Genomic DNA, 19,508 nt, shown 5'->3' on the forward strand with positions numbered 1-19,508 from the left:
TACTCAGCAAATTGAATGCAGTCTATCACAGTGCCATCCATTTTATCACCAAAGCCCCATATACTACCTACCACTGTAACTTGTATGTTCTCGTTGGCTGGCCCTCGCTTCATATTCATCGCCAAACCCACTGGCTCCAGGTCATCTATAAGTCTTTGCTCATCTCTTGTGACTCCCCATCCCGCATGCGGGAGCGTAATCATCGCCGGACACTAATTAGCATAACGCAATGGACATAAATATCCCTAGAAAATATTCCTATTCATGAAAATCACAAATGAAATATATTGAGACACAGCTTAGCCTTTTGTTAATCACCCTGTCATCTCAGATTTTCAAAATATGCTTTACAGCCAACGCTAGACAAGCATTTGTGTAAGTTTATCGATTGCCTAGCATAGCATTTTGTCCAGCTAGCAGCAGGTAACTTGGTCACGGAAATCAGAAAAGCAATGAAATTAAATCGTTTACCTTTGATGAGCTTCGGATGTTTTCACTCACGAGATTCCCTGTTAGATAGCAAATGTTCCTTTTTTCCAAAAATATTATTTTTGTAGGCGAAATAGCTCCGTTTGTTCTTCATGTTTGGCTGAGAAATCGCCTGGAAATTGCAGTCACGAAAACGGCGAAAAATATTCCAAATTAGCTCCATAATATCGACAGAAAAATGGCAAACTTTGTTTATAATCAATCCTCAAGGTGTTTTTCAAATATCTATTCGATAATATATCCATTGGGACAATTCGTTTTTCAGTAGGACCGATTGGAGTAATGGCTACCTCTGTATTTTACGCGAGAATCTCTCTGGCAGCATCAGGTGACCACTTGCGCAATGTAGCCGCTTACGGGTATTCTTCAACATAAATGCGTAAAACTACGTCACAATGCTGTAGACACCTTCGGGAAGACGGAGAAAGAGTAATCTGGTTGATAGCCCATTCACAGCTCAATAGGGACTCATTGGAACGCAGCACTTTCAAAACATGGGGCACTTCCAGATTGGATTTTTCTCAGGCTTTCGCCTGCAACATCAGTTCTGTTATACTCACAGACAATATTTTTACAGTTTTGGAAACTTTAGAGTGTTTTCTATCCTAAGTTGTCAATTATATGCATATTCTAGCATCTTGTCCTGTCAAAATATCCTGTTTACTACAGGAACGTTTTTTTCTCTCCAAAAATGAAAATACTGCCCCCGAGTCACAACAGGCTAGGTAAACCCCGTCTTATCTCAGCTCACTGGTCATCATAGCAGCACCCACCCATAGCACAGGCTCCAGCAGGTATATTTCACTGGTCACCCCAAAGCCAATTCCTCCTTTGAATGCCTTTTCTTCCAGTTCTCTGCTGCCAATGACTGGAACGAATTGCAAAAATCAATGAAGCTGGAGACCTCACTAACTTTAAGAATCGGGTGTCAAAGCAACTCACAGATCCTTGCACCTGTACATAGCCCATCTGTAAATAGCCCATCCAACTACCTCATCCCCATATTGTTGTTTATTTGTTTTGCTCCTTTGCACCCCAGTATCTCTGCTTGCACATTCATCTTCTGCACATCTATCACTCCAGTGTTAATTGCTAAATTGTAATTACTTCGCCACTACGGCCTATTTTTCGCCGTACCTCTCTAATCTTACCTCATTTGCACACGCTGTATATACTTTTAAAAATGTTGTGTTATTGACAGTACGTTTGTTTATTCCATGTGTAACTCTGTGCTGTTTGTGTCGCACTGCTTTGCTTTATCTTGGCCAGGCCGCAGTTGCAAATGAGAACTTGTTCTCAACTGGCCTACCTGTTGTTCTGGGATTGATTTGCAATTTTCGCACCAAAGTACATTCATCTCTAGGAGACAGAACGCGTCTCCTTCTTGAGTGGTATGACGGCTGCGTGGTCCCATGGTGTTTATGCTTGCGTACTATTGTTTGTACAGATGAACGTGGTACCTTCAGGCATTTGGAAATTGCTCCCAAGGATGAACCAGACTTGTGGAGGTCTACAATTTTTTGGCTGATTTCTTTTGATTTTCCCATGATGTCAAGCAAAGAGGCACTGAGTTTGAGAGTAGGCCTTGAAATACATCCACAGGTACACCTCCAATTGACTCAAATCATGTCAATTAACTTATCAGAAGCTTCTAAAGCCATGACATAATTTTTTTGAATTTTCCAAGCTGTTTAAAAGCACAGTCAACTTAGTGTATGTCAATTTATGACCCACTGGAATTGTGAATAAGTTAAATAATCTGTCTGTACAATTGTTGGAAAAATGACTTGTGTCATGCACAAAGTAGATGTCCTAACCGACTTGCCAAAACTATAATTTGTTAACAAGAAATGTGTGGAGTGGTTGAAAAACAAGTTTTAATGACTCCAACCTAAGTGTATATAAACTTCAGACTTCAGCTGTAAGTATGATGGAGGCCACTGTGTTCTTGGGGACCTTCAATGCTGCAGACATTTTTTGGTACCTTTCCCCAGATCCATGCCTCGACACAATCCTGCCTCGGAGCTCTAGGAACAATTCCTTCAACCTCCTATCTTGGTTTCTGACATGCACTGTCATCTGTGGGACCTTATATAGACAGGTGTGTGTCTTTCCAAATCATGTCCAATCAATTGAATTTACCACATTTGGACTCCAATCAAGTTGTAGAAACATCTCAAGGATGATCAATGGAAACAGGATGCACCTGAGCTCAATATCTAGTCTCATAGCAAAGGGTCTGAATACTTATGTAAAAAATGTATCTGTTTTTTATGTTTTATAAATATACAGAAATGTCTAAAAACCTGTTTTCGCTTTGTCATAATGGTGTATTGTCTGTAGATTGATGAGGATTTTTTTTCTCCATTTGATAAAAAAGCTGTAATGTAACAAAATGTGGAAAAGGTCAAGGGGTCTGAATACTTTCTGAAGGCACTATATTTGTAATTATGTATTAATATAAACAATAGATATTGAATTAATGATTAAATATGCCCATATTAAATTGAGGTTTTTCTGGTCCTTTTGTATATTTGACCAATTGGTAACTTTGTAAAAAAAACACATACTGTTCCTATGCTTGACTTGTCATTGATTCTCTGTACATTTCAGGCCACATGGGGCCTGTAAGCATGACGTTTTACAGTCTATTTTGATCAGGCTTTATCTAAAGACATCCTCCTCGTTGTCAGAGACAAGGCACGGCCCTGCTACTATAGCTGGTTTTAACTGAAGCTGCCCCTGGCTGGTGTACCCTGGGACCTAAAGGCTCACTAAGCTGTCTCTGTCGTAGCATGCTCGCCAAAGCACAGTGAAGACAATCTCTCTAAATTCATTTTTCGATCAGTTTTGACATCAATCTGCTCTCATGGGGATAACGCATGGTTGCAAGAGGAAGGTATCATTCCTTATGGATGTTGACAACCCCACTCAGTCGGGTTTGATCCCCAGAATTAACATAATATTACTGCACAGACTGAACTGCTAGTGACACCCAAAGAGGACTTGGTTTCTGAAGCAGAGGTTCAGACCAGATAGATTACTGGAGCTAGGGAGGACAGAGGTCAAATGTGAAGGTTATTTCAGGTAAAAGGTCTTGGTATGATGTGTTCAAGGATATGCACTACATGACCAAAAGCATGTGGACACCTGCTTGTGGAACATCTCATTCTAAAACCATGGGCATTAGTATAGAGTTGGGCCCCCCTTTGCTGCTCTAACAGCCTCCAAAAGGTGGCAGAGTAGCCTAGTTGTTAGAGTGTTGGACTAGTAACCGGAAGGTTGCAAGTTCAAACCCCCGAGCTGTCGTTCTGCCCCTGAACAAGGCAGTTAACCCACTGTTTCTAGGCCATCATTGAAATTAGGAATTTGTTCTTAACTGACTTGCCTAGTTAAATAAAGGTAAAATAAATAAACAACTATTCTGGGAGGCTTTCCACTAAATGTTGGAACATTGCTGCAGGGACTTGCTTCCATTCAGCCACAAGTGCATTAGTGAGGTCATTACTGATGTTTGGGCAATTAGGCCTGGCCCGCAGTCGGAAGTTCTTCCACATCGATCTTGACAAACAATTTCTGTATGGACCTCCTGAAATCTTGCTCTGATTTATCATCCAAATGGTCCCAGAGATAACATGAAGTGTCGTTTTGTTAGACAAAATCCTTTTTCATATCCTAAAAAGGTCCATATAGTATGAACAATCGATTTTGTATTTCCACCCGTTCTATTTGCAAAGACAGGAATCTGTGAAAATCTAACCCTAAACGTTGTTTCAACCAGTCAAATCACGTCCGTTTGTATTCGTCAGAGTTCCTAGAACGTAACCAGACTTCACTATATCATAAGGGGTGTAGTATATCCTATAGAACACCATGTTTGATCAGAGAGCGACGCCTTCATGGCATGCCGATGACGTGGGCGGTCTTCACTTGAACAACTCGGGGGCCAATCGGGGTCAAATAAAGATAGCTAGATAGCCAATGAGACCCTGTATCTGTCGTAAAATGTAGCTACTAACCTTGTACGACAGCATGCCTTTTATGTTATGAAAACTGGTTGTTTTGCAAATGTTGAATTTATAATATGGCTACTAATACTGGAAAAGCTAAATCAAAGTCCAAGTATACAGATTTGACAATATTCTGACATAAAAATGTAATATGAATGCAAATGTCTCCTCCACGATTTGCCCAAATGTACCTGGGTGACTTCGCACTAAATGGCATGTAGTTCGCTCATACTTTAAGTTATCCATCTGAAACTTTTCACACACACTGCTGCCATCTTGTGGACACCATAGGAATTACAAACAGAGTGATGGCTGGAACTGGGTCCTTTCTGTTGCATTTCAAAGATGGTGGTAGAAAAAAACTGTTGTTTTTTTCTTTGTATTTTCTTCTACCAGATTTATTGTGTTATATTATCCTACATTCAATTCAAATTTCCACAAACCTCACAATGTTTCCTTTTAAATGGTACTAATAATTGCTTCAGGGCTTGAGCTACAGGCAGTTAGATTAGGGTATGTCATTTAGGCGAAAATTGAAAAAAAGCCGGCTATCCCTAGATTTCCCATCATTAAAACTAAGGGGCCTAGCCCAAACTATAAAAAAGAGCCCCAGACCCTTAGTCTTGCTCCACCAAACTTTACAGTTGGCACTATATATTGGGCCAGGTAGAGTAATGCTGGCATCTTCCAAACCCAGATCAGTCCATCGGACTGCCATGTGGTGAAGTGTGATTCATCACTCCAGTAAAGGCATTTTCACAGCTCCAGAGTCCAATGGTGGCGGCTTTACACCACTCCAGCATATACTTGGCATTGCACATGGTGGTCTTAGGCTGGTGTGCTGCTCAGCCATGGAAACCCATTTCATGAAGCTCCCGACGAAGAGTTATTGTGCTGATGTTGCTTCAAGAGGTAGTTTGGAACTTGGTAGTGAGTGTTGCAACTGAGGACAGACGATTTTTACGCGCTACACGCTTCAGCACTCGCTGGTCCCGTTCTGTGAGCTTGTGTGGCCTAGCACTTTGCGGCTGAGCCGTTGTTGCCCCTAGACATTTCCACTTCACAATAACAGCTGTTACAGTTGACCGGGGCAGCTCTAGCAGGGCCGAAATTTGATCAAGTGACTTGTTGGAAAGTCACTGAAAGTCACTGAGCTCTTCAGTACAACCATTCTACTGCCAATGTTTGTCTATGGCGATTGCATGGCTGTTTGCTCGATTTCATACACCTGTCAGCAACAGGTATGGCAGAAATAGCCGAATTCACTCATTTGAAGGGGTGTCCATATACGTTTGTATATACAGTGCATTTGGAAAGTATTCAGACCCCTTGACTTTTTCCACATTTTGTTACATCACAGCCTTATTCTAAAACATTGTTTAATTTAAATTTCCCTCCTCAATCTACACACAGTACCCCATAATGACAAAGCAGAAACAGATTTTTAGACATTTTTGCAAATGTATAACAAATAAAAAACTGAAGTATCACATTTACATAAGTATTCAGGCTCTTTACTCAGTACTTTGTTGAAGCATCTTTGGCAGTGATTACAGCCTTGAGTCTTCTTGGGTACGATGCTACAAGCTTGGCACACCTGTATTTGGGGAGCTTCTCCCATTCTTTACACATCCTCTCAAGCTTTGTCAGGTTGGATGGGGAGCGTCGCTGCACAGATATCTTCAGGTCTCTCCAGAGATGTTCGATCATGTTTAAGTCCGGGCTCTGGCTAGGCAACTCAAGGAAATTCAGAGACTTGTCCCGAAGCCACTCCTGCATTGTCTTGGCTCTTTGCTTAGGGTCATTGTCCTATTTGAAGGTGAACCTTTACCCCAGTCTGATGTCCTGAGCGCTCTAGAGCATGTTTTCATCAAGGATCTCTCTGTACTTCGCTCCCTCAACCCTGACTAGTCTCCCAGTCCCTGCCGCTGAAAAACATTCCCTCACCATGATGCTGCCACCACCATACTTCACAGTAGGGATGGTTCCATGTTTCCTCCAGATGCGACACTTGGCATTCAGGCCAAAGAGTTAAATCTTGGTTTCATCAAACCAGAGAATCTTTAGGTTCCGTTTGGCAAAATCCATGTGCCTCTTCCTGAAGAGTGGCTTCCGTCTGGCCACTGTACCATAAAGACCTGATTGGTGGAGTGCTGCAGAGATGGTTGTCCTTCTGGAAGGTTCTCCATAGAGCAGGGCTATCCAAACCTATTCCTGGAGAGTTACGCTCCTGTAGGTTTTCACTCCAACCCCAGTGGCAACCAACCTGATTCAGCTTTTCAACCAGTTAATTATTACAATCAGGTGTGCTAGATGAGGGATGGAGTGAAAACCTACAGGACTGTAGCTCTCCGGGAATAGGGTTCGACAGCCCTGTCATAGAGGAAGTCAAGAGCTCTTTCAGAGTGACCATTGGGTTCTTGGTCACCTCCCTGACCAATGCTCTTCTCCCCCGATTGCTCAGTTTGGCTGGGTGGCCACCTCTAGGAAGAGTCTTGGTGGTTCCGAACTTCTTCCATTTAAGAATGATGGAGGCCCCTGTGTTCTTGGGGATCTTCAATGCTGCATTGTTTGGTACCCTTCCCTTGATCTGTGCCTCGACACAATCCTGTCTCGGAGCTCTACAGACAATTCCTTCGACCTCATGGCTTGGTTTTTGCTCTGACATGCAGTCAACTGTGGGACCTTATATGGACAGGTGTGTGCCTTTCCAAATGTCCAATCAGTTGAATTTACCACAGGTAGACTCGAATCAAGTTGTAGAAACATCTCAAGGATGATCAGTGGAAACAGCATGCACCTGATCTCATAGCAAAGGGTCTGAATACATATGTAAATAAGGTATTTCTGTTTTTATTTTTAATACATTTGGAAAAACTTCTTTAAACCTGTTTTCGCTTTGTCATTATGGTGTATTGTGTGTAGACTGAGCATTTTTTTTATTTAATCCATTTTAGAAAAAGTCTGTAACGTAACAAAATGTCGAAAATGTCAAGTGGTCTGAATACTTTCCAAATGCACTGCACAGTGTATACTGTATATATCAGATCATTCATGTTTGTGAATGCCATGGATTATGCAGGACCAGGTGTATCTTCTAACTGGATGGATAGTTTTCTATTGAGCTGATTGGCCAGACGACCTCCTGGATTTTTTTATGTGAATAACCCCTCCCCTCTCTTTTTCTCTTCTAGGACCTAGATTTCTCATCACAACCACAGGAGCCTTGTATATTCTGGATGTCCAGAATGAGGATGGATTGTATAACTACCGCTGCACCACACGGCATCGCTACACGGGCGAGACCAGGCAAAGCAACAGCGCCCGGCTTTTTGTGTCAGGTCAGTCTATGGTGCCCTAAATCCCTTAAATAACGGTACTCCAGAAACATCTAGATTTCTGTACAGTACACAATGTTGCAGTAATATATCAGAAACTTCTGCATCTTCATATATTGCAATGTCCACAACACAGTGAATGCTATCGTAACACTATCTCTTCTAATAGTGAACTCTATTCTTATCATAACATATTCTCTCTATTATCTCCCATAAGATCCCACTAACTCAGAGCCGGGGATTCTGGATGGCTTTGACCGTCGGGAGGTCATGGCGTCCCATCGGGTAGAGCTGCCCTGTAAGGCGTCGGGCCATCCCATGCCCAAGTACCGCTGGCTGAAGGACAACAGCCCCCTGGAGCCCGACACACGTTTCCACCAGAGTGTCACTGGCTTGCTGATAGAGAGCGCCCAGCCCACCGACTCTGGCACCTACGTGTGTGAGGTGTGGAACAGCTATGGCAACGCTGAGGTGGTGGGCCGGCTGCTTGTCAAACGTGAGTCCAAACACCACATCACACTCACACATCAGGAGCTATCCCAGCCTGGGTACCATGATGTCTCTGCGTTAGCTGCTATAGCCCTGTCACTTTGTTTACCTATTTGTTTGATAATGTTCACACAACAAAATATTTATTTCATGGTATAACAATGTCATAGGCCTCCAGTTTGGTTTGTGGTTTTTGATGTGTGTTCTGTGTTTTCTCTGGTGTCCAGAGCCCCTGAAGGCGGTGGTCAGCCCACGAAAGGTGAAGGGCAGCGTGGGGAGTAAGGTGTCCTTGCATTGCAGTGTCAGTGGCTCGGATGAGTACGAGCTGTCGTGGTACCGTAACGGAGAGATCATCTACCCCGGAAACAACGTGCGGATCACAGGCATCAGCAGGGAGAACCTGATCATGGAGGGCATGGCCAAGAGCGACGGAGGGGCCTACCAATGTTTCGCCAGGAAGAACAAAATGTCCGCTCAGGATTTTGTTCCGGTCATCTTGGAGGGTGAGATACAGTAGTGGTTTCTTGTAAGATCAAAGTTGCTATGACAGTTATTGGATATATTTATGATGTTGTAACAAGACAGTGGTTAGAATATATTACCATGTGTTTTTTTCCCATGTGTACTGTACTGCTTGGCAGTTGACTGAGCGTTCACGGTTTTATGTTGTGTGCAGGAGCGCAACTTTTGTGTTAGAAGTGGGGGGGGGGGGCCTCCCGGGTGGCGCAGTGGTGAAGGGCGCTGTTCTGCAGCGCCAGCTGTGCCACCAGAGACTCTGGGTTCGCGCGACCGGGAGGTCCGTGGGGCGACGCACAATTGGCCTAGCGTCGTCCGGGGTTAGGGAGGGTTTGGCTGGTATGGAAATCCTTGTCTCATCTCGCACCAGCGACTCCTGTGGTGGGCTGGGCGCTGTGCGCGCCAACCAAGGTTGCCAGGTGCATGGTGTTTCCTCCAACACATTGGTGTGGCTGGCTTCCGGGTTGGATGGCGCTGTGTTAAGAAGCTGTGCGGCATGGTTGGGTTGTGTATCGGAGGACGCATGACTTTCAACCTTCGTCTCTCCCAAGCCCGTACGGGAGTTGTAGCGATGAGATGAGATAGTAGCTACTAAACAAATGGATACCACGAAATTGGGGAGAAAAAGGGGTAAAAAATTCAACAACAAAAAACAAAAAAAAAGAAGTGGGGGGGACATAATTATTGTTCCATTTTTTTATCCAGTCAGATAAACTCAGCCTACCTGACCACTCTGAGGTGTCTGCATAGTCCTAAAGCACACCATTGCCTCACATTCCATGATAAAACTGGGGGGGGGACAAAAATGCAATTTCAAAATGTGGGGGGGACATGTCCCCCCTGTACCCAGTGAACGTTTCACCCCTGGTTGTGTGTATGTTTTGTCTCCATGTATGTTTAGTAGCACCAGCGGTGACTTAGCACAAAGGGATTTTGGCCCTGGATCGATGCAGGGCCTGTGTTAATGCGTTTTGTTGTGCTGCTGTAGAGCAGCCAGTGTCATTAGGGCTACTATCCCAGTCAGCTTTAAACTGCTTACCTGAGCCTGGTTGCTTGGGCAACTGTCTCGCGTGGCCACAGAACTGTATAAGGAGGATATTGATCATCTATAATGATGTAGAACATACCAGGGTTAGCAGATAGCAACAGCAGGCCACTCTAAAATAAAGCTGTTTTTTATTTGGCCAAGCCTGCCCCCAATAATGGCAGGCAAAGAAAAAAGGTAGGTGGACAGGTTTGAGTGACAGATGATAGATATTCTATTGCTGCTTTTGTTCAGTCTTATTAACCATTATTCATGGTCTCCATTTCTCTCCCCTTTCAGACGGCACTCCGAAGATTCTGTCCTCCTTCAGTGAGAAGGTGGTCAACCCCAACGAACCGGTCTTCCTGGTGTGTAACGTCAAAGGCACTCCCCCTCCCTCCTGCACCTGGAACCTGGACGACGACCCGGTCATCAAGGACAACCACCACCACCCCGGCCACTACGAGACCAACGAGGGCCACGTGGTCAGCCAGCTGAACATCACTCACACTAAGGAGGTGGACGGAGGGGTGTATCGCTGCACCTGCAGGAACTCAGCTGGGGCAGTCTACCACCAGGCTCGAATAAACGTAAGAGGTGCTTGTCAGATCAGCTCCTCCAAAACAACAAAAACATACACCTAACTCATGTTTGTTTGGTTTCCAAATTCAATGCCTGTTTCTTTGAGGTTTTTGTTGTATTCTCCCTCCTTTGTAAAGTGCCTACAGATTCCTAACCTTTTTACTTTTTACTCATTTTCAGATTTTTTTGTTGTCTTTCTTTCTTTCTTTCTCTTTGCTCCCTTTATTCCTCCGTTGCAGCTTTTGGACTCCATTGTTTAGTTTCCCCTAATTTTGTATCCCTGTGTGAATCTCTCATCGCATCGTCCCTCTATGCTCTTAGTGTGATTGTGATACTCCAGGTCTTTTTCTCTTCTATCCCGACACTGCTTGTCGTCACCCATATCTGGTTGGCCTGTTTGCATGTCAGTCCCTCATACTGTCAATAACAATGCCAGGTCACAACCACCCATGTTTTGTTAGTGTGTGTTTGTGTGTATTGTGTGTATGATCCATACATAACATGTCTGTTCTATTGACTGTGTCTTATTTGTTGAACATAATACCTCTCTTGTCTTTAATAGTCATCTGATCCTCTCCACAGATCACTGTTGCTGAGATGATTCCCGTCAGCTGATTTGCACTGCTGTTCCATGTGTAGATGTTTAAACACAGTTGACCAATTTATTATTATTTTCTTTGTAGGCCTTACTGACAGGCAGGTTTTCAGTCCAGTGTGGTGTAACTGTTGAGCGTCACATAGGTTAACTTTGTTTCTAGGCTGGTGGTGGTTTTATCTTTAGACTGCAAAAGGGAATATAGTTCTCGCTCTCTTGTTTCCTTAGTTAGTTTTTACTTATTATATTGTGGCTGAATGTATAGATTATTTATTCAGACAAGACAATTAGTTTCAAGTTGCTCTTGGATTTGTAATTCAGTTAACTCATACGGTGAATATTGTCCACTAAAGTGTTCTGTCTTTCAGCTGTCAGCCAACCCTACCTTGTCCTTGTCTAATATGGTCCTGATTTCACAGCCCTCTCTTCAGAGTCTACCATGAGGTCCTGTGGTAAAAACTAACACATTTGGGTGTGCTGTCAATACATACGGCTTGATGTTGCTGACTGTCATGTCACAATCCCCTCACCCATAAATGTGTTTATAGAGAGCTCTCTCTCCCTCTCTGTATTTTTAGGGGCTGCCAGCATCCGTCCAATGAAAAACATCACGGCCATCGCAGGGCGGGACGCGTACGTCCACTGTCGCGTTATTGGCTACCCGTATTATTCCATCAAGTGGTATAAGAACTCCCACCTGCTCCCCTTCAACCACAGGCAGAGGGCTTTTGAGAACAACGGCACTCTGAAGCTGTCTAACGTGCAGGAGCTGGACCAGGGAGAGTACAATTGCAGGGTATTGGTCAAACCTCACCAAGAGACCAATCAGAGCGTCCATCTCAGTGTCAAAGGTAGGAAGAGCCTGTCTCCTTGACTCATGCACTGTGACAGTACACAGTAAACACACTAGCATACCACACTTGGGTAAGTGTAAAGGACGTCACACTGCTTGCTTAGCGAGTTCCTCTTCCTCTTGATTTGGCCCACACCTGGCGCAAACTCCTGACCTCTGCCATGCTAGCACACACGACCACCCTCCTGAAGTTTCTTACCAGTCGGCACCACATGAAAAGCTAGCTATTCATTGGCGCAAGTGAGGACACTGCAGGCTGAGGAGTAAGTTTCACACATCTCCATGTGATACATAAGCATTCTAAGAGGCATGAGAGTGTAGACAGTAGAACATGGCAAAGCTGTAGGCAGAGATAGGAAGTGACCTCGCAATGACCATACTCCCAGTGGCCTTCACATCAAATTGTGTAACATAAGCTACAGTAACACATTCACCACTGCTACGACTGCACTGCTATGGGATGTGAGACTAAGCTAGGGTCATTAGTATGACTGCACGTACAGTAGCGATTGAGCTTGATTACCAGAGGCCCAAGAATACGTAATGGTAACGTTAACAAGTGATTCCCCACGCCTCATATCCATGTCATGAAGGATGCAGCCACTGCTTAACTTAAGACATTTCCATAAGATGAGCCTGGGGGGGCGGGGGAAAAGGGTGACCACATGATATAAAGCAACACTTCCCCGCTACAAGTACCTTAGTTAATTTGCTCTGCTCATGCTTCAAATTCTGAAAGCGGCTGGTGAGATCCCAGGAGTCCATTATCCCTACTTTGTTGTGAATTAAATCAGTGCTGAAGTGCTGCTTATTTTAATGTCATTTTAACTTGTTGATTCTCAAATACGGCTGACTTGCGAGATGGCTGGAGAGTCCCCTGAGAAGGTGCAACAGTGGACTTACTGAGGAGGATCTCACATCTAGGTCATTATCTAGTCTAGCATGAGGCCTGATTCTCCAATCATTTGTTTAACATGGTGGTTTTTCCCTACTTGAGGATCGTTAGGTTTTCTTTAATCTTCTCTTTTTTAGACAGACATGGCATGAATCGCCAAAATACATAATCACCCTTTCAACTGTTTCTGGAATAGTACACCTGTGCTTGGTACTGTTTGCTCTGACTCAGAGTACAGAATGTTCGGCTAGACAGGAGGAATGACTAAGGTGGAATTATGTGATGATTCACTCTTAGTCCTTTTGAGTTTAGAGTCTAAACAACGATTTCCAAGGACCAAAGGGATTGATAGAAGATTGAAGTATGACACACAGGAGATTGGACCGGTATAGTGTATTGTCTCTCAGCCTAATGTGGTTATGGTCATCTCTCCCCCTCTTCCCCTCCAGTTCCACCGTACATCCAGCCCTTTGCATTCCAGCGGTTCTCCATTGGCCAGCGTGTCTTCATCCCCTGCGTGGTAATGTCAGGTGACCAGCCCCTGGACATCACATGGCAAAAGGACGGGCGGCCAATCCCTGCCAGTCTGGGGGTCACCATTGACAACATAGAGTTCACCAGCTCACTGCGGATCTCCAACCTGTCCCCAGACCACAACGGAAACTACACCTGCATTGCGCGCAACGAGGCTGCAGCCGTTGAGCACCAGAGTCAGCTCATTGTCAGGGGTGAGAGGAGGCTAGCACGTTGTTCCTCTGTCTCTGTCACTGCTTCTAGATGTATCTCTCTTAGACTCCCTCCTCTTCTTACTCCCTGACTCTTACTGTCTTTCTTTCTCTCTCTGTTTCTGTTTGTTTCTCTGCTCCTCTCTCCGTTGCTTCGCATCTGTCTTTATACTGTATATTTCTCTCCACTGCACACTTTTTTGTCAATCTTAATCTATCTCTCATACTATCTTTCTATCTCAGAAGTACTAGTAAGTCAGTCTGTGTGTGGTTCCCTCTGCTCCTCCAGTTCCTCCCCAGTTTGTGGTGCAGCCCACAGACCAGGATGGGATCTATGGCAAAACTGTGACCCTCAACTGCTCTGCTGAGGGTTATCCACGCCCCACCCTCGTATGGAAACACTCCAAAGGTAAACATATACGTAAATCAAGCATCAGAAGACTGTCGGTAGCATTAATTCAATGGTTATACAAACGTATTAAAGGACATTGTTTCGGGATGTAACAGCAGCTGTTTTGGATAGAGTAACTGTAGTTGTAATTGAACACATATGGTTTCATCCACAGCCCATGTATGATGTGGTTCAACAACTGCAGGTGTACACATACACTCTCACAAGTCACAGATGTGAAGCCACTGTGGGTTGTTTGGTGGGGGAGCTACCAGTGAGGTGGGAGAAAGCAGGTGAATAAAGTGGCACAGCACTTGACCAGGATAGCTGAAGAGGGTACCCAGGTGTTTGCTGCTCCGTCCATAACACGGGTGAAATCTTCCCCCAATGGAGAGACGACAACTAATCCAACCAATGGTGTGGCGTGTGGGGGCAGTGTGAGGGGCATCAAAGGTGTGGGTCAGGGCCAGACTCAGCAGCCAGGCTTTGATGGGATTTGTTTTTGACTTGGGCTCCCTGGGACCGAGAGGAGATTGGGTTTGATGTGAGAGAGACGCTCCTGAATATCTTAGACGCCCTGTCTGATTAATAACGCCTGACAGAACCTTGATCCTTCACTACGGCGATGGCGAGAGAAGACTTGGCCGGCGCCTTTATCTGAGATGTACCTCTAATTTATAAGTGCAAGTGTCTGTGTTGCTGTATATTATGGCACTGGAGATGCTTTTTATTCTCCCAGTCAGGTGTTAGCAGAGCAGAGCAACAGAGAAATAGAAAAGTGAATAAGGAAAGGTCAGCTGGTATTATCATAACTGCTAGCTTTCTCTGGATATGCAAAATCCATGATCCAAGAGCACTTTCTCTGTCTCTCTGTCTCTCTGTCTCTCTCTCTCTGTCTCTATGTCTCACTCTCTCTCTCTGTCTCTCTCTTTCTTTCTCTCTCTTTCACTTTCTGTCTCTCTCTCTATCTCTCTCTCTTCTCGTTTACAAGGCAGCAGAGTGGGAATAGTACTGCCACTTGACCCCTCGTTAACCAGAAGCACTTGACTGCATTTTTAATTAAGGACCAAAACCCACAGCTCACGAAATGTCCTTATCTTTACACGCTAACTTTAGCGCATGCTGATATCTGGCCCAGTTCAGACATATGTTTAATACTCTATGAGCGAGCCTGGATGTGTTGCTACAGCTCTGAGTGGGTTTCCATTCCCAGGCAGCTCATTGACCTGAACATTTTCAGCATTAGACATTTCCTACACTACAGTAAGTCATTTTGACCTTTTTGAATGAGACTGTCCAACATTACCTCCAACGGAAACATGGATGATTATAGAAAATATACTTGTTCCCTGATATGTGAAAAGTATAATGCTGTGTGCTGGTATGCTGAAGTATACCTCACCACCAGAGATATTTGAATACTATTTGACCCACAAAAGTGTGTACATACTAATACTAATCTTTGTGTTTCACCAAGACAAAATCGATGCTTTGGGGATTAGGTTGTATTTACCCCAAAATATATGTACAATACATTTTTCCGTCTTTGATGTGTAGATTTGTACATGTACATGCCTACAAGTTCAGTGTTGTTCACATGAAAAATACCAATCATAGCTTACAGGCATCAAATCCTGAGAGTCAGTGGATAAATAAATCCTCACATGTAAAAACAAAGGAAAAGAAAAGTACTTTGCTGTGTAAAGGAAACGGCACATCATTTCATTGGCTGATTCCTTGTTTCAAGGCCTCATTGCAGTCTTGTTGTTTTCTTCCTTTACAATCTGCTCTGGTGTTGAACATGGGCACCATCTCTTTCATGATTACCCACTTTTAGTGGCTACATTCTCCACAACAGCTGCTGAGGTTTAGGGGCAGCGTTAAGATGCATGTTTACTGTCCTTAAATCCCTAAAGCTTTGTCACTGAAGCGTTACACGCTGTACAAGTTGAATAAGGATGTGCATCTGTCAATAGTCTGCACCCAAAACATGAGCTTTAAAAACAAAAACAGTAGTAGCTTTGGGTTTAAATTAGTTAGGGGAAATTGTAGAACACCACCCCCATGTGCTCTTAAGCTTACTTTGCTTATGCCATAAATACAATGGTTCCGATTAAGGATTAGAGGATATTGTAGACTTCTACATTCAAAATGTTTATGATGGTGATTTTTGAAACGTGCTAAATGCATTTGAAATGTGTATCATCCATGATTCATGTCCCTCCTTGTCTCCACCCCAGGTAACGGGGTTCCCCAGTTCCAGCCCATCGCCCTGAACTCTGGCTCCCGTATCCAGCTGCTGGTCAACGGCTCTCTGCTAATCAAACACGTGCTAGAGGAGGACAGCGGCTACTACCTGTGTAAGGTCAGCAACGATGTGGGAGCTGACGTTAGCAAGTCCATGTACCTCACCGTCAAAAGTAAGACTCCAAAACTACTGTAACGTTTCTTTTTGACTTCCTTGTTAGACAAACTGTTTGGTTTTGTTGGGTGAAGCATCAAATGACAAGTATGTATTTCATTGTTTTTATTTAACCTTTATTTAACTGTATCATGTCTGTGAATTTGGGTCTGAGGAAAGAAGGGTAAGTGTAAAATGTTGACCCCACAGTATAGTCACTGGTACTTTGGCCATGGGGGGGTGGCGGGGTGTGACCATGTGTTTTTTGTTGAGCAGCTAAGGACTTTATGTCCCCTCCATTACACGTTCAACTCTTCATTCAAGCAGAGTCTGCCATGTGGAAAAGAGAGGGAGAGAGCACAACACCACTACACCACTGTGCTCTCTCTTTCTCTGCCCTGCTTTCTCTATCTCTATCTCACTCTTTCACCCTGTCTGTCTGTCTGTCTGTCTGTCTGTCTGTCTGTCTGTCTGTCTGTCTGTCTGTCTGTCTGTCTGTCTGTCTGTCTGTCTGCCTGCCTGCCTGCCTGCCTGCCTGCCTGCCTGCCTGCCTGCCTGTCTGTCTGTCTGTCTGTCTGTCTGTCTGTCTGTCTGTCTGCCTGTCTGCCTGTCTGTCTCTCTCTCTTTCAGTCTGTTTGTCTGTGTCTGTGTATGATAATGATACTGTTGCCCTACTTGTACTACATTGCCTGCATCACATTTGTTATCTACTGTATGCCATCTCTCATGCCATCTCTCATGCCATCTCTCATGCCATCTCTCATGCCATCTCTCATGCCATCTCTCAATCTGTATTTCCCTGAAGTCACAGACATGTCTTGTACCACCCCATATGTTATCTACTGGTATCAGCCCTGTCCCTGGCTGCGTATTGATTTGTATTACAGTGTTCTCCTATAGCCTTGTAGACATCATGTGTGAATGACAAGAGGGAGAGGACCTGCCTTGCCAGGTCTATTTTAATCAGTACCAGCAGCAGCCAAATGTAACTAACTGTAGCATCACTAATCACTTTCTGGTTACAAAACCAACCTGAGACAGAACCAAGAGGAACTGGGATACAGTTCAGTGACATGAGGTCACTCATTAGACACTGTCATTCCAAAGGTTTCGAACAATGGACCTTAGGGTTGCTCAGATGGCCTATAGGCTACTGTAGTAACTGTACATTGAATCATCACACCGTTTAAACAGACACAGTCTGAGTGATGAGTCATGACATACTGAAAGAAGGACATGGTTTTGTATTGGAGTCCAGACAGTTTGTGGTGTCTCTCTCTCTGCTGTGTTGACTGGTGTGGCTGCAGAATGTGGAGTATGTTAATGACCTGGTCACCAGTCTCCTGGCACTGCCAGTCTGGCTTAGATGCGTGGGGGAAGTATTCTCATTTGATGGTGCTCAGATGTGAGGAGAGCTTATTTTCTGTTGCTGTTCTTATCAAGCTGTTGCAGGAGCCCCCCTGCTAAGTCGCTCTCTCTGTCAGAGCCAAATGCAGCTCCCTCCTGGCATTGACTGCTACATAATAATGCAAACACACACACAAACACACATAGACAGACATACACATGCAAATATGGTCAGACACGTGTGCTCCTACAGTACACACAATGCCACATTTACACACACACATGCGCGCACACTATCTCTAACATGCATCCATTCAGATTCACATAATGTAAATAAATACACCCTCTCACACACCCTCTCACACACATCAGTAACCATACATTCACATGTACACATCATAAATTCACACAGGCTTTTAGGTTCCATCTCATGCCTTTGTGTTTCATATATTTACTCTGATTGGTGTAAACAAGCATGAACAATCTATTTAGACAGAGTCTCTGATCATGGTGCGGCTAAGACACTGAGAAGATCAAATAAAATCAAATGTTATTTGTCACATGTGCTGAATACAACAGGTGTTCGTTCACCTTACAGTGAAGTGCTTACCTACAAACCTTTAACCAATAATGCCGTCTTAGGAAAATACACAAAAAAAAAGTAAGAGATAAGAATAGCAAATTAAAGAGCAACAGTAAATAACAATAGTGGGGCTACTGGTACAGAGTCAATGTGTGGGGCACCTTTGTCGAGGTAATTGAGGTAATATGTACATGTAGGTAGAGTTATTAAAGTGACTATGCATAGATGATAACAGAGAGTCGCAACAGTGTTCCAGTGTTCCAGAGGGGGTGGGGGGAATGCAAATAGTCCGGGTAGCCATTTGATTAGATGTTCAGGAGTCTTATGGTTTGGGGGTAGAAGCTATTTAGGAACCTCTTGGACCTAGACTTGGCGCTCCGGTACTGCTTGCCATGTGGTAGCAGAGAGAATAGTCTATGACTAGGGTGGATGGAGTCGATGACCATTTTTAGGGCCTTCCTCTGACACCAAACCAGGCATTGATTCAACCCGTCAGGATCCTCTCGATGGTGCAGCTGTAAATCCTTTTGAGGATCTGAGGACCCATGCCAAATCTTTTCAGTCTCCTGAGGGGGAATAGGTTTTGTCGTGCCCTCTTCACGACTGTCTTGGTGTGCTTGGACAATATTAGTTTGTTGGTGATGTGGACGCCAAGGTACTTGAAGCTCTCAACCTGCTCCACTACAGCCCTGATGATGAGAATGGGGACATGCTCGGTCCTCCTTTTCCTGTAGTCCACAATCATCCCCTTTGTCTTGATCAAGTTGAGGGAGAGGTTGTTGTCCTTGCACCACACGGTCAGGTCTCTGACCTCCTCCCTATAGACTGTCTCATCGTAATCGGGGATCAGGCCCTACCACTGTTGTGTCATCAGCAAACTTAATGAGGGTGTTGGAGTCGTGCATGGCCGTGCAGTCATGAGTAAACAGGGAGTACAGGAGGCTGAGCACGCACCCTTGAGGGGCCCCCGTGTTGAAGATCAGTGTGGCGGATGTGTTGTTACCTACCCTTACCACCTGGGGGCGGCCCTGTCAGGAAGTCCAGGATCCAGTTGCAGAGGGAGGTGTTTAGTCCCAGGGTCCTTAGCTTATTGATGAGCTTTGAGGGCACTATGATGTTGAACGCTGAGCTGTACTCAATGAATAGCATTCTCACATAGGTGTTCCTTTTGTCCAGGTGGGAAAGGGCAGTGTGGAGTGCAATAGAGATCACATCATCTGTGGATCTGTTGGGGTGGTATGCAAATTGGAGTGGGTCTAGGGTTTCTGAG

General features: G+C 44.4%; 1 protein-coding gene across 2 annotated transcripts in view; it reads left to right on the forward strand.

Annotated features, from left to right (window-relative positions):
- The window catches only part of LOC118397490 (cell adhesion molecule DSCAM-like), a 139,619-nt gene that overhangs the window by 93,834 nt on the left and 26,277 nt on the right, over nt 1–19,508 (forward strand). For both annotated transcript variants that reach the window (XM_035792276.1, XM_035792278.1), the window contains exons 4-11: nt 7,694–7,840; nt 8,055–8,333; nt 8,554–8,829; nt 10,167–10,463; nt 11,622–11,894; nt 13,241–13,519; nt 13,806–13,925; nt 16,148–16,327. In XM_035792276.1, the coding sequence (XP_035648169.1) occupies nt 7,694–7,840; nt 8,055–8,333; nt 8,554–8,829; nt 10,167–10,463; nt 11,622–11,894; nt 13,241–13,519; nt 13,806–13,925; nt 16,148–16,327 (1,851 nt within the window). The remainder of the gene's footprint in view (nt 1–7,693; nt 7,841–8,054; nt 8,334–8,553; nt 8,830–10,166; nt 10,464–11,621; nt 11,895–13,240; nt 13,520–13,805; nt 13,926–16,147; nt 16,328–19,508) is intronic.

The sequence above is a fragment of the Oncorhynchus keta genome, chromosome 18 (assembly GCF_023373465.1).
Source record: "Oncorhynchus keta strain PuntledgeMale-10-30-2019 chromosome 18, Oket_V2, whole genome shotgun sequence".
Classification (NCBI taxonomy): Eukaryota; Metazoa; Chordata; class Actinopteri; order Salmoniformes; family Salmonidae; genus Oncorhynchus; species Oncorhynchus keta.